The following is a 25,374-nucleotide window of genomic DNA, read 5'->3' as shown; positions in this document are numbered from 1 at the left end:
TCCTCAGGTCAGGATAGGATACTGTAACAGCAGTACACTGTATTGACCTGAGGAATGAGGTTTTGGCCTCTGAAAGCTAAATGTATTAGTCCAATAAAATTGTATTATTTTATTTTCTATATTTGTTTTTTCTATTTGTTAATTTGTAAAGTAGTGATTGGTATTTTAGTTTTTTTTCACATTTACATTTGCTATCTTTATATTTTGCACAGTACTAGGGGACATTTTCTGTTTCTGTGTGTTGCATTATATGCAGAATCTGGCATCTTGGGGGTTCAGTTTAATTTTTGTTTAACTAGAAAGTTTATGATTACTTATTCTATAGTGGATTAGGGTGTGTCTGTGAAAAAGACAGGGCTTTAGTTGGCATTGAGTGTGCAGGATTGACGATCTGTACTATTCTATCTGGTTTCATTTTACAATAGGTGAATTGATGTTTTTGTGCTCACAGTTGTGTTTAAGGTGCTTTCCGTTTCCTTGTGTGACTCATAGAAATTACTGCTTATGGTATGGTAGAATTGCTCCATAGGTCCCAAGTGTTTTGTATTCTTGGTATGCCTAGTACAGAATTTGTTGGGGGGGGGGGGTGTTAAAAAATGACTGGCTCCAGGTGTCAAATACCCTAGGTACGCCACTGGCGTCAGGTCTGCCACCTTCGCTCCAGGCAGGCAAGTGACCAGGCGATCCTAGCGCCCACCAGCCACCCAGCTATCTACATGCCTAATGATTGAATTACCAACTACAACAGGTGTCCTAACCCCGCCTGGGCAGGGGCTTATTCCCCAGGTTCAACATAATCAGAATTATCCCTTACTATTATAAGATCCAATAGACTCTAATTATATCTTATCTTTCATATTTACTACTGATTAATTATTGTTTATATCCTACTTCAATACCCATCGTTGTTTAACTGTTATTTTTCTTATTCTGCTAAATTTGAAAAATTGTAAGCCACTTTAAGCCTGCTATCAGTGGGAAAAGGTGGGATACAAATGTGATAAATAACTCGAACAAGTTTGGAGACAATAGCAACCCTTGTGGGGTTCCTCAATGTAATGGGTGACACTCCAAGACTTCCCCTTTAAGACTGCACACTGAGGTCTACCTGCCAAAAAAGAACCAGACCACTTCAGCAGCAAATCCTATAGTCCTCCGTTCTTTAGTTGTGAATAGTAACCTTTGATGGGCAATGCCAAAGGCAGCAGATACATTGGATCCAACTTTACAGAATCTCGGATTAGATTTAAGCTCTGTCGAGAAGAGACTGTCTCATCATGTTCAAGTGTACAGCGCTGCGTGCGTCTAGTAGCGCTATATAAATGATAAGTAGTAGTAGTAGTACCTCTTTGTCTCCCTCAGCTCCTCCAAGTCTGCTACTCTAGCCTCAAGAGAACGGACATGTTCTCTGAGAACTAGGAGCTCTTTGCATTGGCCATACACATATATAACCTCTCACTAACTGGGAGATAATCATACATGTGACACTCGATACAAAAGACTGGATAGCACCCCTCTTGCTGCTGGACTGCTGTCTCCATCTTAGTATTATTGAGTTTTTCAATAATTTAAAACTTGCTAAGGTACTAAGGATATTAGTCTAATATTTAAAAAAAGCCTTTTGCTTATATGGTATACTGTTATTTATCAAGTGTTTGCTCTGAATATAAAGTTTATTATCTAATTGGTACTTGGTGGTTAAGATGCAGCTGCAAATGAACTCCTAATTCAGCATTCTACCTTATTCTGCCCCAGATTGTTTCCTGTGCCAGAAATAAATGTGTGATATGTAAAACAGGGAGGAAATCATTAGTTGTAATATTCTTTCTTTAAGTAGTTCTTGTCAGTCTTTGAAACAAATTTTATGCAATAACTACAACTTCAAACCTTGATTACAGATATAAACTAGAAGTATATAATGTATGTGGGTAATACTGTGTCTTACAGATGAATCTGACAGCAAGCTGAATCAGACCCATATATTAGAGGCCTCTGATATCATGCCACCGACCAGTTTTTATTATGCTCTGAAGCTAGCTGACGAGAACAACTTTAAAAATAGCTAACCACGGGCAAGTGACAAAATGTCCTGCTAGCACCTGGCACAGGGACTGGCTGTGTTGCTCTCCCAGTTCTATTTTGGATGCTTGTAAACTGACTAATTGAGGCATGAGCTTTCAAGGACTAGAGACCACTTCTTCAGATGCAGATAAATATATATAAATTAAGAACATTTTTTAGGGCCCTGTTTACTCCTGTTTACTAAGGTGTGTGCTAGCATTTTTAGCGTGCGCTAATGCTAAAGACACCCATAGGAATATATAGATGTCTCTAGTGTTAGTGCACACTCATTTTTAGCACATGCTAAAACGCTAGTGCGGCTTAGAATACAGGGCCCTTAATGTTTTGTTTCGCTTTTGTATAGCTTTGGTTTAGAATTAGAAGCCCAGAGGTTTTAGTCACATTTACACAAATGATATATACAGGTATGGAATCTGGTTTGACTTTTTTTATTTTTTATTTTTCTTACATTTGTACCCCGCGCCTTCCCACTCATAGCAGGTTCAATGCGGCTTACATATTGTATACAGGTACTTATTTGTACCTGGGGCAATGGAGGGTTAAATGACTTGCCCAGAGTCACAAGGAGCTGCCTGTGCCTGCAGTGGGAATCAAACCCAGTTCCCCAGGACCAAAGTCCACCACTGTAACCACTAGGCCACTCCTGCACTCCACTTGCTTGAGTAATGGGCTAACGACTTCAAACAAAAGTTAAATGCTGATGAGACTAAATTCTTGACAGTGGGTAGTCCTCATAAACTGATTACATGTAAAAATGTGACTTTTAACAGAATTATTTTTTATGTGGAATCCCACCTTAGTATACTGAACCACAGATATCTGCTATTACTACTAAAGTTTTCAGATTTATTTTGGAAACTGCGAAGAATAAGGGCAACTTTTTGATCTTCTTTTTGATTGACAGTTCAGTTGACTGTGCTGGCTCATTTGGACAACTGTAACTCATATGTTGGAGCAAGTGATCTAATATTTAGAAAACTTCAAATATTGTAAAATAGGGCAGCACGGTTTATAGATCCTCAAAATTTGAAAGAGTAACTCCATTAGCTTGTAGGTAGAGCACATGTTAACTTTAAAGTCTGTTCTCTAATTTACCTAATTTTACATAGATTATCTCCAATTTATATGTATAAACTGGTCAATTTACCATGTAGAAATTGTGATTCTTCAGGTAGATCTTATATGGTTCTACACACATTTAAAAAAGTTTAAGTATAAAAGAGTGTTTGCGGGTTGATTTTCATATCAAGCTATTTACTGGTGGAATCCTCTACTTGGAGTTAAAGATCTTCACCGAATTATAACCAATTTAGAAAAATGCTCAAGTCTTGACTTTTTTGGAAAGTTAATGTGTGTTACATTATCAAGTAAATGTAGTATTTTATCTTCCTAGGAATGCCTAGTAACTTGTTTCTAAAACGGCTTAGAACTCTAAAGGGTAAATGCGGGATAGAAATGCCTATTGTATTGTATAAGCTTAAATTAAATGCTGAAAAGATGACATTTTTGCTATTGAATATAAACCTGATCCTTTTTCTGACCATATTTATATTGATCAGACTAAGTATATTTTTTCTTCAATAATTAAGATCTTAGAGATTTTGTATTATTTCTTGACCTACATTTTAATGCCCTAGTTAGTTCATTCTTTTTATTAAGAAAATTGAGATGTTACCCTTTCTAGAAATAAAAGATAATTTAATAGTTCTTCTATCTTGTGTTAGAGGTAGGAAGATATTTAAGCTATGAGATGTTGCTAAATTATCAGACTCCTAAAATTTGGCAGTAGATTTCTGTTTGTTTTCATGAATTTTATTCTTATCAGGTTTTTAGAAAAAATTTCAAAACTTTGCTGTTTAGGCAGGGCCAGTCTTAGCAATTGCGGGGCCCTGTGCAGACCAGTTCAGTGCCCCCCCCCCCCCTCCCACCTAGCCCTGCCTCTTGTTGACAAGATGTGTTTTAAACATTATTTTTATTTCAAATAAGACAAATCAAGTAAAATTTGTACAGAAAAACTAATTGAAATATGTACAATGATACCATTTAAGGACTGGATAAATGTAGTTTAATATGTAATACTTGGTAGCAATAATGAAACAGTGATTGAATATTCACATAGCAAGCAATCTGAACCAACAGAGTTATTTTCCACTGAGTATAATTAACTTTGTATGAACTTGGCTGCTAACAGTGTGCTGAACTGGACAATTTTGGCACATTTAGACTGACTCTGAACACTTCCTCATGAAGGAAACCCTTCCCTCATTAATACCTTCTCTGTGAAATAGTAATAATAATTAAAGAAAAAAAAGGCAAGTGCATTTTTATAATATACCACTGTATTCCACAAATCAAAAGGAGCAAGTTCCCACATGCCATCTTTTTTCTTTTGATGTAGGCACAGGAAAAAAGATTTTAAATGCTCCCTGGTTTCAATCTAATTAATGTTTAATGTGGGATAAAATGCCATAAATAAGTACATAAATAGAAACTTGGAATGTTGAGCACCTGATTCTCATAACATGATGTCTATTCAGTAGCTCTTTACCAGGAGGAAAAAAAATCTCTGCACAAATATAATAGTACTAGGGTGTCCCTTTAACCAGCCCCTCCAAATGACACAGATATTACCTTGATTTTTTTTTTGTACAGTATCCTCCCCTCCTACCTACCTACCTACCTATTCTAGACCTCCTCCCCGCTCCCCAGGATGCCGTCCCGGCACATACCTGAAGCCACCTTGGTGGTCTAGAGGAGTCTTCAGGGCAGGAAAGATCCTCAGTCTTTCCTGCCCATTGCTGGCGCTGACCCTCTTGCTGCCGCATCTTCTTTAAAATGGGTGCCGATACTTCCACCGGAAGTCTTGCAAGGCTGCCGCTGGAAGTCTCTGCCACAAATAGTGTAGTGAGATTAAAGAGTGAAGTTTATAGGCAATGTGTCTGAGTTATAGATCTAGAAAGATTTAATTGTCAAAAAGGCTTCACAAATAACAGAAAAATATAAAGTGATATTTAGAGAGGAAAGAAGGTGATTGTGGCTAGAAAGACCATTGCCTTTGAGGCCCGTGGTGGAAGAGCTGGCAGGCAATTCAGAGGGTTCCCTGTCACAACACCAACAGAGGCAACCTCCAGTTCTTCAGAAGAACACCATGACCACTGAGGCTTGTCGAAAGAGGAGTGTTCATTTGGAGCCCCATTTGTCTTAGTGACTAGTGAAGTTAAACTTCGTAGTAACCCCATTTTGGAAGATTTGAGTGAGAGTGGTGTGTGCAATTTGGAGGAGGGGGAAAAAGAAAATTAGGAGTAAACTTCTAGCTTTTGGAACTTTTTAATATTATTGGCCCACTTGAAATGGTATAGGGCACTCTTTTTTACTTCAAGGTTGATCACAGGAATGCCCAATACTTGAACCTCAGTCACTGGCAGTACACTTACTCCTTTACTGCCATTAACTCCAGTATCCCCCACATTTGGCTGCAGTACAAGAAAGTTCTTCTGTATTGCCTTTTGTGGGTTGGATTATGAGGCTGATTCAGGACCTTTTATGGTACCTTCAGTTTCTGGACAACCTACCTCTCAAGCATTGGCTAAAGCAGATGTGTTTATTACTAAGGGAAGACTTTATTCATGAGATCTCTCTAAAAGATCTTTGGCAGGTTGTTTCCTCAAATGAGGCTGTAAAAGGACCTATATTACGGTTGTGTGTTAAATACATGTGGTAGAGAAGTTTGTTAATCTGGATTATTTCATTAATGTGACTGATTATAGGGTAAAAGTACTGGAGATCCTTAATGATCACTCAGCTATGTATGGGACCGTATGCAAGTTCGAGATTTGCACATGCAACTGGCCAACATTTCCAGGCCAGCTGGGAGCCATTCTGGGGAACTTTGATTCTGAGAAGCCCGTAGCACATTACTCAACATTTAGTGAATATATTCTTACGTAGCATTTGGGGTATGAGGGTTAGGGAGGGAGGTGGGCAGTTGGGTTGTATCTTGAAGAGTTGTTAAATGATGACATCTTGAGTTTGAACAGACCTGGAATGTTTTGATGTCAATAAACATGATCTAAACATATTATCAAGGAAAGCCATATTCTTCATAAAGTAGATTCCTAGAAAAGTTTGTCATTGATATCCAAACATTCATGCCAGGGGTGTGAAATTGCAGTCCCGGAGGGCTATAAACTAATCTTGTTTTCAAGTTAACCTTTAGTGTCCATTGTTCCCATCAATCTGTTCCCATATGGCTTATTACAGGAACATTGGACACTAAAGGGTTAAAAATAAATATGCATAAAAGAAATATGCACATAATGGTGGTGTACATGCAATTTCTCATGCATAGTTACAGTATTGATTCTCCAGCAGGTCACAAACCTGCAACCTTTTTGAGTCTGCTTTTTCCTTATTACCCCTGGAATGGAAGATGGAGTCTGCTATTGTCCCCAAGCCAATAACTTCTATAAAATTTTAGGGATGTACAAGCCAAAAATGTTTGAATTTTTATTTCCTTTATAATTCGTACATATTTTTATTTTGTTTGTTTTTTTTCCCCATTGCAGTGTGTGTGTATTGGGGGGGGGGGGGGGGGGGAGGGAGAGAATGAGATAGACAATGTCATGAACAGTGCACAGTGCATGCTGCTGTTAGATATTGCACTCTGTTTACAACTAAGGGGGAAAAACACGATTTCAGAGGGTTTCCTGTCATTTTAGGCTAAAAACACATTTCAAATGATTGCACATCCCAAAAATGTACTGCTGTAGATTTATTACAGATAGCCTAAAAACAATACCAGTTTACATTTTGCAGCCCTCCAAGATTGCAGTTAGATACCCCTGATCTATGTGGTCAAAGTCTATTTGCAAATGTATAAATCTGACTGCTTAAAATTTTTCCTGACTCCCAGTGTGGTTGTCTGGTCCTGTTTTGCCTTAACAGTAGTAGGTGTCACTATAGGCGGTAGCCTGATCTGCCTGGTTGCTTTCTACCTCACCACATAAATTGCAACGTTTAGGATCCAGGCAAGGTTAATCAGCCAGCTTCACTATTCAATAGCTCCATTGAATTTCTAGTCCTAAATTATAAAAGGAAGCTAAACGAGGGGAATGAATTAGAGTAGCAATTATTTCTATCTGCCCTTTACAACCAACGAAGAATGCCTGGGCAATTGGAATCTTGTCCTGGAAATATAGATATCAAATTATGTTCTTGGCTTCTCATGAGTAGCCTGTATAAACGTGTACAACATCTGTAGACTAGTGGGAACATGGCCTTCACTTGTATTCCTAACAGAAAGTCCTTTGAGGCTACAGCTGCTCAAGGTTTTGTCAAGATAGTATATTGCTCTGGAGTACAGGCGAAGTTGCTTTACAGTCTTACATAAAGAGAGGCACTAATGTTATAGACTTAAGATTTTGCTCCAGTTCTTTAATTAGATATGCTCACATTGTAAGATATGAATTAAGTAAACTTAGTAGCAAACAGTCTCTGGCATCAGGTAAAGGTCAGATGCTCACATCATTGTTTTAATGTGCTGTGTGTGTGATTATTTTGCCTCTGTAATGATGACCTAGTAACAACTTAAGTAAACTAATAATGTTAACCGATGCATTTTTAATAAAATTAAGAATGGTATAACTTCATTTTTTTTTAGTTTTTTTAGTATGCATGTTGAAATTAAGGCTGTGGAGTCTGAAACAATTTTGGCTGAAGTGAGAGTTGGTAAAAATGTACCAACTCTGTATCCAGCTTAAAATTGTTTTAAGATTTACCAGTACAAACAATTTAGGGCTGCTTTTACAAAGCTGCTCTAGAGATTCCTGTGCAGCAAATGAGAGGAAGCCCATTCTGTTGGGCTTCCTCTCATTTGCTGTATGGGAATCGCTAGCACAGTTTTGTAAAAGAAGCCCTTAAAGCCTAATATGAGTTGGAGTCAAAGTTGGTGTACCGACTCCACAGCCCTGCTTGAAATATTAATGTTGAATTTTAAATCAACTTATTTGATCAGTTTTATTTATTTGTTTTGCAGGTCGCATGGGAATAAATTTCCATCATCCAGGAACCGATAATATAATGGCACTTAATAGTAAGTGTATTTTTCAATTTGTAACCAAATCCCCCATTTTACATAGAATGTTGGTATAGGATGTGATGATCATAATTCCCCCAGTATTTTATAGACGTCTCTGCACTCTCCACATTAATTTGAAAGAATCACCATGTACTTTACTGTAATGTAGTATATGTAGGTATTTCCAAATTTGTTCTCCCTAGCCCCTCGGTGCTTACTGGGAGTCAACTAGAAGAAGTGCTTTATATTTTTTGACCCCTTTACTCTGAAATGCCCTGCCCCTTTCTCTCCATTCTGAACCCTCTTTTAAAAATGTTAAGATAGGCCTAAAAACATATTTCTTTAATCAAGCCTTTAATGCTTTTTAGAGTCCGACAGGGCCTGATGACATAATGGACAAGATTCTATATATTGTGCCAAGATTTCTGTGCGAAAATCAAAGTATCTCTCTATATAAAACGCACCTCCAACGTTCTGAAGCCTCCACAAGTCCCAACGTTCTAAATGCATGGTGGTGAAACCAGGAATTCACCCATGAGTGTTGGCCCCGCCCCCATGTAAAATGTCATGACATCGAGGGTGGACCAATGACACTCAACCAATCACATCACGAACCCGTTACTAAGCAACGGAACGTGACATAAGACACATTGCGGAACAATGAAAACCAGCAGCACACAGTTGCTACGTGATGTCAACAGCAACGCTAAAAGGACCATATAGATCTCTGTTCTCCACACAAACAACAGACACGGAGGGCATATGAGGGAAGGAAAAAAAACAGCACATACACACACACTCTTACTCTTAACTGGCTATAATGAGCAACTGACCTGCCACTATCACAGGGACTGCTAGCACCTCTCTCTCTCTCTCTCTCACACACACATGGGACACAGAGGGGATGGAAGACAAGGAACGAATCATTGAATATGGAGGGGGTGGCAGGGGAGATAAGGCAATAACTGCCTCAAATGTTTGTGCTGTGCTATGTACAATTATAATGCTGTCTCTTCATTTTGACCCTACCCTTTCACACACTCTTTCACACAGACGCACACACACACACTTACACTGTCTCTATCTCACACACACACGCACCCACACATATATACACACTCTCTCACACAGACACACAAACACGTCTCAAATGGTTCAGCTGTCCTATGTAAAATTTCACTGCTGTCTCTTCATTTTCACCCTACCTGTGCACACTCTCTTTCACACAGACACACACTTTCTCTGTGTGTCACACATACATATACACACTCTTACTCTCTCTATAGCCTTGCTAGCGCCCGTTTCATTTGTTTACGAAACGGGCCTTTTTTACTAGTATTCTATAAAGTACACTTTAATTTAGGTGTACTTTAATAGAATAAGCCTAAATTTCTGCACGGTTTATAGAATATGCTGAGCACTGGTCCACACAACTAAATTTAGTTGAAGTCAATTACACTAGGTAAACCTGGTGTAAATCCTGATACCTAAATTAGGCACGGAGCGGGTATATTCTATAATAATGCGCATAGATTCTAGGAACACCCATTCCACATCCATAACCACACCCACTTTTCAACTATTCAACTTATATTTATGTGTACCGCAGTACAGAATATGCTTAGCAAGTAATGTGCATACATTCTAATTAATGCCAATTAGTGTTGATAATTGGTTACCATCCAATTATCAGTGCTGATTAGCTTGTTAACTAAGTTATGCTTATTGTTATGGAATTCGCTTTGATTTCCATGTGGAAATCTCTGTCTTATATAGAATCCCAGGGATGGTGTCTGACTTAACATTGACTGCACACTGTTCCTGTCTGGTTATTTGAATGCCCTTTTGGTATGTTTGAGTTCCTATCCACACGTGCAATGGGAGCACTCATTTCAAGAAAAAATCGTCTTGAACATATAAGGCTTTACATGTGTGAATGTCAATTACGCATGTACAGTAGGTGCTAATCTTGTAATTTGTGTATATTTGCTGGAATTAAATACATGTGCTGAATTTCACAACGAGTACATACAAGAGAAGACAGTTAAGGAACTGAGTAAAACAACTTTTTAAAGTTTTTTTTTTTTGATGTGGTGGTACAACAAAGGTTAGTATAGTTGACCCCTGGAGAGCCCAGGTCCAAATGAGCAAGCAGCTGGCACTTCTGGGAAATTTATGTAACAAAAAGTAATATGTGTTGTGTATTTATATTATAAAATTGGAACTACATGTACAATTTTTCAGCTTGCTCACACCTCTGCTCTTTAATCTTGGCACTTCTAACCACACAATGAAGCTACTAGTAAAATTAAAACAAATCGGAGAAAATATTTCTTCACTCAATGTGTAATTAAACTCTGGAATTCATTGCCAGAGAATGTGGTAAAAACAGCTTAGAATTTAATAAAGGTTTGGATAATTTCCTAAAAGAAAAGTCCATAAGCCATTATTAAGATGGACTTGGGAAAATCCACTGCTTATTTCTGTATTAAGTAGCATAAAATTTGTTTTCCTGTTCTGGGATCTTGCCCGGTACTTGTCAGGTACTTGTGACCTGGATTGGCCACTGTTGGAAACAGGATACTGGGCTTGATGGATCTTTAGTCTGTTGTAATATGGCAGTACTTATGTTCTTTATAATGGATTTCTGAAAAAGCAGCATTTCAGTATAGAATGCATACATGTGTAAATGGCTGTTTCCACTTGTAGATACTTCTAATTACTTCCCGGGTATAATAAATTAGAACAGATACATCTACCAACCTTCTTTTGTTATCCCTGAATTTAAGTCTTGGATATCCAATTCTGTATGCCTTGTCTATATAGAATTAATTTCAAAGATTTGATCATATTAGTAGAAAAACCTCTACTCTAGATCAGTTGTAACAAAGTTTACCTCCAAATTAAATACATTTTTCTAGTAGACTAGATCCCACATTCTGGTTATGTTTTTGTTTGTCGTGAAGTGTATCTTAGTAGGTACTGCTCATACTTAGTTATGCTGCATTATGTATGTTATTAGTGTTGTGCTCAGTTCATTAATTTTGCCCCTTAAGTAGTAGTACATCTTTAGTGTAAGGCTGAAAAGTGTTTACTTGTGACTTTGGAACCCTAATCCAAATGTATATGAATCTTATAACCAAGTTAAATGTAGTTGAAATACTGACACGTGTGTGTGTGTGTGTGTTTTATTTAGAAACTTTGACCAGAAGATCTTTGTGTGCTGTAAAGCAGTGGCTTAGCAACCAGGGAAGCCTAGGACCCTCATTTTGGGTTCAGACCCCCCCCCCCAAATTGTGGCACCGTCTGCTGCTATGGCTGGTGGGGGTCCTTAACTCCCGCTAGCAGAAGCTGTCTTGCACTGATGGCTTAGCAATCAGTAGCACTTTCTATAGACTTTCGCTGCCGTGCTGGGCCCCTCCCTCCATGCATGCTTGTTTTTGACAAAACTGAGCCTGGGGGTGGGGGGACCCAATGTGACTGCGGCTTTTGGAACGCTTCAACTTCCATGCTGTGAGTGGAAGACTGCCTTCACTGTTGGAACTAGGGGATCCCCACCAGCTCAGATATTTTGAGGTCATGGGGGTGGGGGGGTGGAGAAGTGGAGCAAGGCAACATTTTGAGCCCCACCCCCAAAATTTAAGGTCTAGCTAAATGACTTGTAAACGATAAGTCACTCGGATGGGCTGTGGAATCCTTCTCCAGTGCTTACAACCCCTTTAAGCAACATGCAGTAAAAACAGACAACTTAAGAAGCAGCAAGCGATGTCATTAAGAGCAATCAACCAAGGAGACTGTGGTCTGCTGCTAAACAATATAGAAAAATTCAATTTGCCAGACCAATATTTCATATGTGGGGACTCAACAAACAATATGATTTATAACTTGTCTCAAACACCCATATTTTCTATAGAGTTCTTTTCATATATTCACTTCATAATAATAATCCTCTGTAGCAAAGATTCTCAAGCAGTATTACAGCCACTCTCATACAATGTTTTCATGCAGCTCACACCATGCGAACTCAATGTTCATTAAGAGAAAATGGTTAAGGTGCAAATCGTCATGGATCAACCCGTTCTACTTTAAAAAAAAAATTCTTTCTGCTTATTTTTGGAATTATTTCAGCATTTTTCTTAAAAACTGAAAAACGACAACAGCAATTTGAACAGCAGGAGAACCTCCGCCAACATGGCCAGGTTTCAATAACTTCCTCAGAGAAGAGGTTCTCTAAAAAAAAAAAAAAAAAACCAAAAAAAAACCCCCAACAACATAAGATAAGCTGTTAACATAGTGTAATTACTTCTACTACTTACAATAAAGATGTTTCCATATCATCATGCTGATCAATCCATAGACTGGTGGGTTGTGTCCATCTACCAGCAGGTGGAGATAGAGAGCAATCCTTTTGCCTCCCTATATGTGGTCATGTGCTGCCGGAAACTCCTCAGTATGTTCTCTATCTCAGCAGGTGGTGGTCACACACAGCAGCAGCTCTGGCTAGGTCTCCAAGCCTAATTTTTAGGTTTTGTTGAGTACCTGGGGTTGAGGACTCTACTTGAGCAAGTGCAAACCTGGTGGTCCCAGGTCCCTCCTTTTCTCCCCCCTCCCGCTGGGTCCGTTAAAAAAAAAAAAAATTGGAATGTCCTTTAAGGGCGTTTATTTCAACGTTTATATCAGCGTTTATTGCAGCTGCTCACTGGGACACCAGTTCGTTACAGCTTGGAGCGAGAAGCAGGTAATTTTTACCTTTTGTAGTGGGCTTATGGCGTTGGAGGGCGAGGGCGCGAAGAATCGCTCCCCGGACCGCGTGTGTGCGTCTAGCGGGGATGTGGGGGTTTCAAAGCCTGAATCGCCTTTTTTGGGAGTCAGTTTGGAGTCCGGTCAGTGTCCCGGTTCTTCCTCCAGTGCGGCGGTTTTTCCCGCCATAAACACCCATCCCCCGCTGCTCGCCCCCCCCCCATTTTGGCCGGCCACTCTGCTCGGATGGCTTCTTCTTGGGCCGCCCTCGAGGTGGGAGATGTTAATGCTATGGTCGGGCGACGGCAAGAAAGCGGCAAAGTTAAGCTCTGTTTTTCCCGCGCGGCTCCTTCTTGGAGTTTCGCGCCGGACGCCATTTTGGATGCGCAGCATGTTTCTCCCCCACTCTTGCGAGCGCCGGTTGAGGGTGCGTCTAGGGCCGTGGCCCAGGCTGCAGAAGTGCACGGGGGTTTCTCCCCTGAGTTCATTTTGCTGCTGTATCAGGCTTTTCTTATGCAAAGCGCTGCCCCTGCTCCCCTGTCCGATAAAGGGGTTGAGGCCTCCGGAAGCAAACGCCCTCAGGTGGATTTCCAGGCCCTAGAGGACTCTGTCTCCTCTGATGTAGATGAGGGCAGCGTATCTGAGTTCTCCCAACGGTCCTTTGGGGATTCCTTGGAGGAGACGGATTCCCGCTCGGATGGAGTGGATGACCCCTCTGCAGCATGGATCTTTCGCTCAGAGGATTGCCCAACCTGTTAGTGCAGGCCATGAGCATCTTGAAGATTTCCTCTCCGGAGGACGTCTCTCCCTCAGCCTCTGCTGGCTCTGCCATTATGCTGGGGACGAAGCGCCCGCCTAGAACCTTACACGTGCATGAAGCCATGCACACCTTGATTTCGGCTCAATGGGATGTCCCAGAAGCGAGCCTTAAAGTGGCTAGGGCTATGTCCCGCCTCTATCCTCTGCCTGAAGGTGAACGGGAGGCCTTTCTTTGGCCTACCGTGCATTCTTTAATCACTGCGGTGACTAAGAAAACGGCATTGCCGGTGGAAGGTGGCACGGCCCTAAAGGTCGCCCAAGACAGAAGGTTGGAGGCGGCTTTAAAGTCGTCCTTCGAGGCGGCTGCTTTAAGTTTGCAGGCCTCAGTTTGCGGCTCCTATGTGGCCAGGGCGTGCCTGACGATTGTGCAGCGGGCTTCCCCCTCGGATCCTTACTTGAGGGCTGATTGGCCGGCCCTGGAATCTGGCTTGGCCTTCTTGGCAGACTTGCTGTATGATGTCTTGAGAGCCTCGGCTAAAGGCATGGCTCAGACAGTCTCTGCACGGCGCTGGCTTTGGCTGAAGCATTGGTCTGCTGACCACGCCTCTAAGTCTCGCCTGGCTAAGTTGCCTTTTAAAGGCAAGCTGCTCTTTGGGGTTGAGCTGGACAAGATTGTGACCGATCTCGGCACGTCTAAGGGCAAGAGGTTACCGGAGGTCAGGGCTTGGGCCAGTGGTGCCCGCCCCGGTTCCTCCAAAGGACGGTTTCAGGAAGCCCGTCGGTATTGCCCAGGCAAGTCGGGCTCCTCTGCCCCCCTCTTCCTTTAAAAGGAACTTCTCCCCCAAGCAGCATTCCTTTCGCAGAGACCGCCGTCCCGGAGGTGCGTCCTCCGGTCCTCCCCCAGGGTCTCGTACCCAATGACGGGGCCCTGGTCCATGGCCCAGAGCAGATTGGAGGACGTCTATCCTCGTTTCTGGGCGAGTGGACCAGGGTAACTTCAGACGCTTGGGTGCTGGAAGTCATCAGAGACTGCTACAAGCTAGAGTTCTGCTGACCCTTAAGAGACGGTTTTGTGCACTCTCCCTGCAAGTCTCCGGTCAAAGCTGTGGCAGTGCAGCAGTCTTTGGACAATCTGATCCGCCTGAGTGCGGTTGTTCCGGTGCCAGAAGATCAGCTTGGCAAGGGACGTTACTCCATTTACTTTGTGGTACCAAAGAAAGGAGGTTCTATACGGCCTATCCTCGACCTCAAAGGGGTCAATCGGGCCTTGAAAGTTTGGCACTTCCGAATGGAGACTCTCCGCTCTGTTATAGCGGCAGTGAAGGCAGGGGAGTTCCTGGCATCCTTGGACATCAAGGAAGCTTACTTGCATATTCCCATCTGGCCTCCTCATCAACGCTTTCTGCGCTTTGCAGTCCTGGGCCGACACTTCCAGTTCAGAGCCCTCCCGTTCGGGTTGGCTACTGCTCCGCGGACCTTCTCCAAAGTAATGGTGGTCATCGCGGCCTTCCTACGCAAGGAAGGAGTACAAGTCCATCCTTATCTGGACGACTGGTTGATCCGAGCCCCCTCTTATGCAGAGTGCGGCAGAGCTTCAGACCGAGTGATTGCTCTTTTGAGCTCCCTGGGGTGGATCATCAACTGGGAGAAAAGCCAGCTGCGCCCGACTCAGTCCCTGGAGTATCTGGGAGTTCGTTTCGACACCCAAGTGGGCAGAGTGTTCCTGCTAGACAATCGGATTGTCAAGCTTCAGGCTCAGGTGGACCAGTTCCTAGTAGCCTCTCCTCTTCAGGCTTGGGACTATGTGCAGCCGTTGGGCTCTATGATGGCCACGATGGAAGTAGTGCCCTGGGCCAGGGCCCATATGAGACCTCTACAGCACTCTCTGCTGCAGCGCTGGTCTCCAGTGTCGGAGGATTACGCTGTGCGCCTTCCCTTGGATCCAGCGGTGTGCAAGGCGCTGAGCTGGTGGCTGAGGCCAGACGAGCTGTCCGCAGGAATGCCTCTTTTGACCCCGGAGTGGGTTGTCGTCACGACGGGTGCCTCTTTGACGGGCTGGGGAGCCCACTACTTGGGAAGGACAGCACAGGGGCTCTGGTCTCCTGCAGAGGCAAAGAGGCCTATCAACCTCCTGGAACTCAGAGCCATTCGGTTGGCACTTTTGGAGTTTCTCCCGGTTCTGGCGTTGAAGCCGGTACGGGTCCTGTCGGACAATGCCACGGCTGTGGCCTATGTCAATCGCCAGGGAGGTACCAAGAGCACCCCTCTAGCCAAGGAGGCCATGAATCTATGCCAGTGGGCGGAAGCGAACCTGGAACAGCTGTCAGCGGCCCACATTGTGGGAGTCATGAATGTCAAGGTGGACTTTCTCAGTCGCCATACCTTGGATCCCGGAGAGTGGCAGCTATCTGCTCAGGCGTTCTTGGACATCACGAAGCGCTGGGGCCAGCCGAGCCTAGATCTGATGGCGTCATCGGCCAATTGCCAAGTGCCGCGCTTTTTCAGCAGAGGACGGGACCCTTGATCTCTGGGAGTAGATGCTCTTCTCCAACAGTGGCCGACACAGGAGCTCCTCTATGTGTTCCCGCCCTGGCCCATGTTGGGCAGGGTGCTAGGCCGGGTAGCAAAGCATCCGAGCCGGGTAATCCTGGTGGGTCCGGACTGGCCCAGACGTCCCTGGTATGCAGACTTGATCAGGCTCTCAGTGGACGGCCCTCTGTGGCTGCCAGCGGAGCGGGGCCTGTTGCATCAGGGTCCCGTGGTGATGGAGGATCCCTCCTCCTTTGGTCTTTCAGCCTGGCTATTGAGCGGCAGCGTCTGAGGAAGAAGGGCTTCTCAGACAAGGTCATCGCCACTATGCTGAGAGCGAGGAAGCACTCTACTTCTACTGCTTACGCCAGGGTTTGGCGTACCTTTGCATCGTGGTGTGAGGCAGGCTCTCTTTCTCCCTTCACTGCTCCAATTTCTTCAGTGTTGGCGTTCCTGCAAGAAGGTCTGGAGAAAGGCCTGTCGCTCAGTTTCCCTTAAAGTCCAGGTGGTGGCTCTGGCTTGCTTCTGGGGTCGCCTGAAGGGTGCTTCCCTGGCCTCGCAGCCTGATGTGGTGTGCTTTCTCAAGGGAGTTAATCACCTACGCCCTCCTCTGCGTTCGGTGGTGCCTGCGTGGAATCTCAATCTAGTGCTAAGAGCCTTGCAGAAGCCGCCTTTTGAGCCCTTGTCGAGGACATCTCTGAAAGACCTGATGTTGAAAGAAGTCTTTTTGGTGGCTATCACTTCAGCCAGATGAGTTTCCGAGCGCCAGGCGCTATCATGTCGGGAGCCCTTTCTGCAGTTCAATGAGGCATGAGTGTCTATTCGCACGGTACCTTCCTTCCTGCCCAAGATTGTTACTCGTTTCCATGTGAATCAGCAGCTCTGCCTACCCTCCTTTCGTAGGGAGGACTACCCAGAGGAGTACTCTGCTCTCAAATTTCTGGATGTGAGACGAGTCATCATCAGATACTTGGAAGTGACCAATGATTTCCGGAAGTCAGATCATCTGTTCGTGCTGTTCGCAGGTCCTCGTAAGGGTCTGCAGGCATCCAAGCCTACAGTGGCACGATGGGTCAAGGAACCCATTGCAGCAGCTTATGTGGCCGCAGGGAAGATGCTGCCTATTCAGCTGAAGGCTCACTTCACTAGAGCACAGGCGGCCTCGATGGCAGAGGCCGGGTCCGTCTCCTTGGAAGAGATTTGTAAGGCGGCAACTTGGGCATCGGCTCATACCTTCTCCAGGCATTACCGCTGGACTGTGGCTGCTCGGGTGGAGGCCCGGTTTGGAGCTTCAGTGTTGCGGTCAGGGATTTCTATGTCCCGCCCTGGATAAGTACTGTTTCGGTACATCCCACCAGTCTATGGATTGATCAGCATGATGATATGGAAGGTAAAATTATGTATCATACCTGATAATTTTCTTTCCATTAATCATAGCTGATCAATCCATAACCCCTCCCAGATATCTGTACTGTTTATATTCTGGTTGCATTTCAGGTTCAAGTTTAGTCTTCTGTTCCTGTTCAGGAGGATCTTCGTGTTCAAGGTTTTTTCGATTGAATTCTTCTGGAGTTGAGACGATTTTGTGTTACAGTGAGCTGCTGCATTCCTCTCTCCTCCGTTTTACGGGGCTGGATTGAGATCTAAATTCTGCCGGCGCTCTGTCCTGCTTCGTGCGGCAGTAGGGCAGCCTTATATCCCTCCCGCTTCGGCGGTGTTAGGGTCAGCCAGCTCCTCCTGCGGTTGCGGTCGCAGGATAAGCCAGATCCCCCCGCATCGGCGGGTGTGGTGTCCCTCCCCCGCTCTGCGGGGATGAGCTGGACGGATTCCCCTCCCCCACTTGTGTGGGGATGAGCTGGGTTGATTTCTCTCCCCCGTTTCGGCGGTGGTGAGCTGGGCAGAGTGTCCCTTTGTGGGTGTAATTCTCTAAGTGCTGAGTCCTGCGGATGGAGCTTTGATATCGACATACTGAGGAGTTTCCGGCAGCACATGACCACATATAGGGAGGCAAAAGGATTGCTCTCTATCTCCACCTGCTGGTAGATGGACACAACCCACCAGTCTATGGATTGATCAGCTATGATTAATGGAAAGAAAATTATCAGGAATGATACATAATTTTACCTTCTCCCCTTATATGTATAAATGTTTATATACTCACAGCAGATCGTTGATGGATAAAAAATGGGCTATTGTATGCATATTCTAATTTATTATTAAAATCATTTTTTATCCATCAACGATCTGCTTTGTATATTTTCCATCTTGGAGCTTGCAGATCGTCTGCCCCTTTGTTTCCTTATATACTCACAGCTACAGAATAGTTATGCTCCTAGAAAAATTTGAAAAAAAATGGCTGTGGCATCTCTGCACCAACGTTTAAATAGTACACAGCTGATCACACAACATGTCTTCTGACTGGGTCATAGAAATACCTCAGCACCCAATCAAACCAGAGACCACCAGTCAATGTCAGAATTGAGCCCTGCAGGTTGTAAAGTTTGTAGTTGAAAAATCCAACGCTGTTCTTTGAAGTTTACAAGTTGATTCGCATTTCCACCCTCCCACCCCAACTGCACATGATCTAGAATTCTCCATTTAATATCAGTTAACAAATGATGGAATTCCATCCAATGTCACAATAATGGTGCGGTAAGGACCTGATTCTTAATCCTGGATTTGTGCTCATTTAACCGAGCACGTGCCGAGCGACTCGATCTGCCGATATACACTTTCTGTCAAGGGCATACAATTGCATACACTATATTATTAGTCAGGCAGGTAGTATGAGAACGTGCATAAACCGGACTTTGTCAAAGAATATTGCCACATGGGACCTTCAATAGTCAATTCACACCACTGGCAAGATCCACATTTGAAATGCTCCAAAACATCAGGAGAGTTCACATAATCCAAATGTTTATAGCTGAATATCTCACCTAATGTCTTACTGCGACTAAACGCACACATTGGATGTTCTGAAAAGCAATCATATATTTGTAGCATCCGCAAATGCAGGTGAATGCTACTGTTAATCCTGGAGCTTAAAGGAGAGTAAGGGATCATTGATATTTATCATCTTCTTCTTTTGACCGGTATTGTAATAGCAATTCTCTCTGAAAAACTTTTGCTCTCAAATAGGCTTTTCGCACAATCGATCTCGGATAACTGCGTTCTTGAAAGCGCTTGGTCATCGCTAATGCTTGGGTTTCAAATGCAGTGTTATTTGAACAAATTCTTTTTATTCTTAAAAACTGGCTAATCGGTAAGCTAGCTTTCAAGTGGTAAGGATGGGAGCTGGAAAAATGCAATAAAGTATTACGTGTTGCAGGTTTCTGAAAGAGAGTAGTGTGCAACTGATTGTTTAATCTATAAACCCAAACAGCCAAGAATTCCAATCCTTGAGCATGATGATGAAAAGTAAACCTCAAATTTGATTGACAAGAATTCAATTTATCCATAAAATCCATCAGCAGCTGAGATGTACCATTCCAAATGAAAAAAATGTCATCTAAGAAACGCTTCCAAAGGGAAATATTCTGAAATTCCCTTGAACCATATACAAATTGTTCTTCAAATTTTGCCAAGTACAGTGTTGCTATAGATGGTGCTAGACTTGCCCCCATCGCCATACCTTGTTCATAATATTCCCCTTGGATGTTCTGAAAAGCTAAACAATATAGGCATACAAAGTATATATTATTGTACAGCTTAAAAATAATAGGATGAAGGTTCATGGATTATGTTTATCAGTTCCACCTGCATTTATCTATGATCTGTTGATTTTTAGAAATTACCTTAATCAAATTTCTACTCTACCAGTGCTAACCCAGGTTTTGGAAAAGAAGCTTCCAAGTTCCAACTCCAGTTGGATCACTGCCTCTTTTATCCAACAGAGACCTCGGATGCTAAGTCAAATATTAGAGCTATAAAGGAATCGATCTGCCAGTTGTGTACCAGGGACCAGATACTGATGGGGGATAACTCTGGATCTTCTTTTACCCAAGTATAATTTAAGGAAAAGAAAGCAAAAGTGTAAAAACACAGCTCTGTTCCAGGTGTATTCATGCTGATGCCATCTTAATCCATGTCGGTATTTTTGTGCATGGATACAGATGAGTTCAAATGTAGAAATTTATAGGAAAACAGGGATGTTAGGTGTTCCATTATATGGATTCAAGTATGACTTTTTTTTTCCCCTTTTGTACCAAGAAATTTGTGTGTGTGTGTTTTTTTTTGTGTGTGTGTGTATTAGAACCATGGGAGTATTCCAGATAGTCATATATATTGAGTTTGACCATGGAGTTAACAAATTGTCAAAGTAGACTAGTAATTTGTGTGGTATTAATGATAGGATTAATAGCAATACTCTCAGGGAGATGCATACCCAGTAATCGGGAGTGCAAAACAGGATCTTTGATAAGTAAAGCAGCCATCTGGGCAAGGAGGTGGGGCAGGAGGGGATGATCCATTCTAGAACCTGATGAGTGATATAAGCTTTATGATATACTAAAAGGTCTGGAAAATTAACTCGTCCATGTGGTTTAAGCGATTTTTAGTTTAACTAGATAAATCCAAGGAGCTTTTGAGTTCCATAGAAATTTGGTCATTAAATTCCTAAGGATTTATAGAAGGAGCTAGGGAAAAGTAAAGGAATCATGCTCAAAATTTATTTAACTTTAGGAATTACCATCATCTTAATGGTATTGTCTGCCCCGTAACAAAAAATAGAGAAAACAAACTGAGACTCTAAAAATCAAACAAGCCGTCGAGAGTCAGTTAAGTGCTCGACTTTTCTTGTTTTACATTTGGTATTAAGATTATTTTGAAAGACAAGTACACAGCTGCCATTGTATTGTCAAAACAGAATGATTTTTGTGTTGAAATAAAAAAAAGTAAAAATGAAGAAAATTATTTTAACAAAGGACTAATATAAAGTAAACAAAGTAATTATTAAAATAAAAAATAAAATGTTACGAGTTTTTTTAGACCAATGATGAATGCCACAACCCCAGTAAAAGACGCCAAAATCATAGTAAGCATTTGGGTGTTTTGAGGTCTTTTCCCTCATTTTTTTTTTTAAATAGCACCATATATCTTTGCATTATCATTGGATTCTTCATTATTTTGTTTGGTTGAATCTGCCCCACCATGAGAGATTCAGGGAAGACCAGGATGAGAGAGATTCCTCTACTTTAGAAGTGATTTTGTCTATATTAAGTTTAATAGTACTAAGAAGATCTCTATCAAAAAATATGCTTAAGTACTTAATGGAGGAGGTGATCCATTTAAGAGGATAGCCAGGGATAGTAAATGGAGCTTTTCTGTGACATTTACTCATTTTTAAACAGTGGCCATTTTGGATCCAAAGAGGCTAAAGAACCAGAAATAATTTTCTTGTGTGACATTGCAACACTGTTGGTGACATTGCGACACTGTCGGTGACATCAGTTCTAGTTTGTCAAATGTTTCTATATTTTTGCCATCGTTCTTTCTCCCTCTGTGTTTAAGGTTTCTCCCTGCTAGATAAGATTAAATCTTACAAACGTTGATCCTGTCAAAAAGGTGAGGTGATCTATGGTTTGCTTAACCATTAAAAGGTGCAAAAAATAGCATGGGACAAATTATACAGAATACAAATATAAACCTGCATTACTCTTGTATCTGCAAGGTTTGGATGGCCCAGTTTATATCTGCCTGTTGGCTCTGGCTATATTTAGGCCTTATCCCTAGCAGTGCTATCCAGAAACAAGGAAGATGGGCTGTTTCTGTTAAAAGCCTCTGTGAGGTTTGAATGTAGGAGGAGCCTTGAGTGTCCTCAAATCTAAATCCCAATCCTACAATGCTGTCTGGCACAGAGATACTAAATTAACATCTGCTTCTTTGTTTCTAGGCTCTCTCCCCAAGGATTCTGTATGGGAGACTAAGCCTAGGAACAGAGAAGCATGCGCATGGATCCCAGCAGGGTGGTGCAGGCGAAGTCCAGCGGGAATTTTTCCCGCCATGCGGCAGCACCCCACTGGGATGGGTGGAGAGGTAAAGGGTATGTAACCCCGACGCAGAGCCCGGACGTCCTCTTCCGGTGTCCGGGCTTCAGACCTGCACCCAGCCCCTCCCCCCCCCCCCCGAGTTGAAATGTTGATGCGATCACACATGTACTATGTCGCAGCTTTGGCGGGGTACCCAAGCCTGAGGGAGTAAGCTAGGCAGCCGGGATAGCTGCGCTTACGATTGAGCTACCTTGCTTTGCGGCGGGAGCTTGGTATCCCGTGACCAGTCTTGCTAAATTGCGGCGGACTAGGTAGGCTAGTAAGCTGGAAGGCTGACTGGCTTGAGTATACCCAGGGTTATGATGTACGTTTTTTAAAATAAAGCTGCGGCCAAGTTGTGCCATTTCAAGAAATACCTTGAGTCCTGTTGTTATTTAATGTCAAAAATATGTTGTTAGCCCCGAGGGGTCTCGGCTGCCTATGTTAAGTCAAAAAAAAAGAGTCTCAAACTGTACAAAGCCAGCATTCAAAAATAAAGGAACACAGAATAACTTGCTGTCTATTGCAAATAGTTGCCACGATGATAAGGTGTGCAGAGACCACACCATAACTCCCAGGAGATAGACACCAAATTAAATAACTATTGAGTAATGCCCTCAGAAAACTAACACACGTATGGCAGTCAGAATAAATGACTGCTAAAAAGATGAATTTTGCACTTATCTCCTGGTTATTTTTATGTGGCTGCTAATAATAGCACTGGTACCCTAGACTGGTCCCTGACACAAAGGGCTGTTCCTAAAGCATTCTGGCCTTGCTGAGAGAAGTCTGAGCGCTCAGCAAGGTCTTCCCTCCTCCTGCAGGTGAGTCTCTGGCTTTGTCTTCCTACTAATTCCCAGGAGCCTATAGTAAAAACAAAATTCACTGTGACAGTGGTGGTCCCTGTAGGGAGAGGGAGAGCGTGGCAGCACCACTGGCTTGCTGGCCTTACCATGAGGAGCACTGGTTTATATTGTCTTAAGTAGGGACAGCCTAATAAGAAAGCTAGGAGGCATAGATGATAGTGTTCATCAGGAAATGAAACCAAATCTTGGTGTCCTTATTTACATAATGAGTAGTATCTAGAGCTGGAGAGATAATGTTTGGAGGGCAGGTGCTAAGTGGCCAAGTTTGTCAAGGGTGTTGAAATGAGCACCTGCAGTAGAGGCTGTTGTCTTCAAGGCCTGCTTTTCTTAAATCTTTCACCACAGTCAAGTATCTTGAGTTTCTAGTTAAACAACTAAAAAAAGAACCCTGGGAAAATTTCTAGAAATAATCAGGGTTGTATTTAAGAAGTCAGAATGAAAAAATGTTTCTTTAATAAACATTAAGATTTAAACTATCTAAACAAACAATTATGTAATGTGAAACTTTGTATATTGTAACTAAAATCTTCACCTGTCAAAATATAGTCAACACAAAGTAAATGTCTTATTTCCAGTTTTTATTCTCCAGTTTGTTTTTCAGTAATATTTTTATATACTATTAAAGTAGATGGATATTGGGTAATGCATTTCTATGATATCGCTAGCCTTTCTCTTCATAAAGGTGTTTTTTTTTTTTTAAATTAAAACTGTCATTTCAAATACTACAAATTCTGAAGACAAATTTCAAAATATAAAATGTGCTAAGTTCAGACTGTGGTGCTGTCAGTACCCTTTGTAGAAAATATCCTTCACAGTTGTTTTCATCCTAGTTCTCTGGGAAGACCCAGCAGGCTGGATGTGTCTCAAGGATATGGATGAAAACCTGAACCTAGAAAACAAGGAGACTTTAAAGTCTGAACTCTTTGCCTGAAAAACTTGAGAATAGTGCTGTTGTACAGTTATTTTTCTTAACTTTTTTGGCCATTTATAAATGGCCTTTTTTTTTTTTTTTTTAGCATTAGTTTAGTTGACTGAAAGAACTTAATATTTCAACTTCATGCATCCAAGATGAAATTTGTTCTTAACTGAAATTTAATAACATAAATAACTGTAATACCCACAGTTTTTCTTTCTGTTTTACATGCAGCCAGGAGCTATGGGCGGAGAAGAGGTAAAAAAACAAATCTGTTTTTGTGCTTTTGCTTGTCAAATTGTGAGATAAAGAATAGTGGTAGTGAAATCATGATGTGGTGGTGACAAGTGATTTAGGATTATAGGTTTAATTACAACTAACGGCACATTTGATTTTGTTCTGCTTTCTGTGCAGTTCTTACAGTGACAAAGATTTGAAGCCATTAATGATTGTCTTTAACTTGCAGCTTGCAGTTTGTTGCTTCTTTAAATGATTTAAGAATTAACCCTTTGCCTATCGTATAGAATGTTGATTTTTCACTGATTGCATTCCAAGACTGCTGAAATTTTGCTCAAGCAGGTCCAGATTCTTAGATACAAGCTAGATGAGTTTGGTTGCATGGAGGCCATTGTATATTGTCAGTTTTTCTTGGGTCGCTGAATGCTGGCACAAAGTAGTTCATAAAGGCCTCCCTGCAAGTTAAAGAAAAAAAGGATTCCTTATCCCAGTCACTACTTTAGGTTTCCCCAAGCCTGTCCTAATGACCTCATAGCCAGTTGGGATTTTCATGTTAGCCATAATAGATGTGCAAGTGTACATTTCTGTTCATTTGGAAACCCAGTTCTCCGAGGACAAGCAGGCTGAATAGTATCACTTGTGGGTCGTCGTCCGCAAAGGCCCAGGAGACCGGAAACTAACAAAACTTTAAAAGTTCTAGAAGCGACGTAGCACGTGCGGGGACACCGTACCACGCATGCGCGAGTGACTTCCCGCCCGCGACGCCTACGCGCTTCCCTCAGTTTCTTTTTCTCCACGCTTCAGGAGAGTTGTTTTACCGACCGATGGCTCTTCTTCATCGCCCAGGAGACTGTGAGTTCGCGTTTTTTGTAGTTTTTTCTTTATTTTATTTTTTTGTGCTTCCTAATTAAAAAAAAATATCTAGTTTTCATTTATTTTCGTAGTTTTCTTCCTGCTTCAAGTTTCCTTTCTTTTTCCGCTCGCGGCCATCTTCAGGCCGCTTGGCTGTGTGTTTTTTTTTCCTTTTTTCTTCTGTGCCTTTTTTCCTGGCACAATCGAGCTGTTTAATTTCATGGACGCGATTTTTCCGTCCATGTCCTCGCGGCCTCCCAGCAGCTTTAAGTGCTGCACTCGCTGTAATCG

General features: G+C 42.3%; 1 protein-coding gene across 1 annotated transcript in view; it reads left to right on the top strand.

Annotated features, from left to right (window-relative positions):
• The window catches only part of CPEB3 (cytoplasmic polyadenylation element binding protein 3), a 270,166-nt gene that overhangs the window by 86,410 nt on the left and 158,382 nt on the right, over nt 1-25,374 (top strand). The window contains 2 exon segments of the mRNA XM_030203002.1: nt 8,117-8,173; nt 24,229-24,252. Of these exon segments, the coding sequence (XP_030058862.1) occupies nt 8,117-8,173; nt 24,229-24,252 (81 nt within the window).

This window comes from Microcaecilia unicolor, chromosome 5 (assembly GCF_901765095.1).
Source record: "Microcaecilia unicolor chromosome 5, aMicUni1.1, whole genome shotgun sequence".
Taxonomy (NCBI): domain Eukaryota; kingdom Metazoa; phylum Chordata; class Amphibia; order Gymnophiona; family Siphonopidae; genus Microcaecilia; species Microcaecilia unicolor.
Note: the sequence above shows the minus strand (reverse complement) of the source record. Positions and strands in the feature narration are given on the sequence as shown.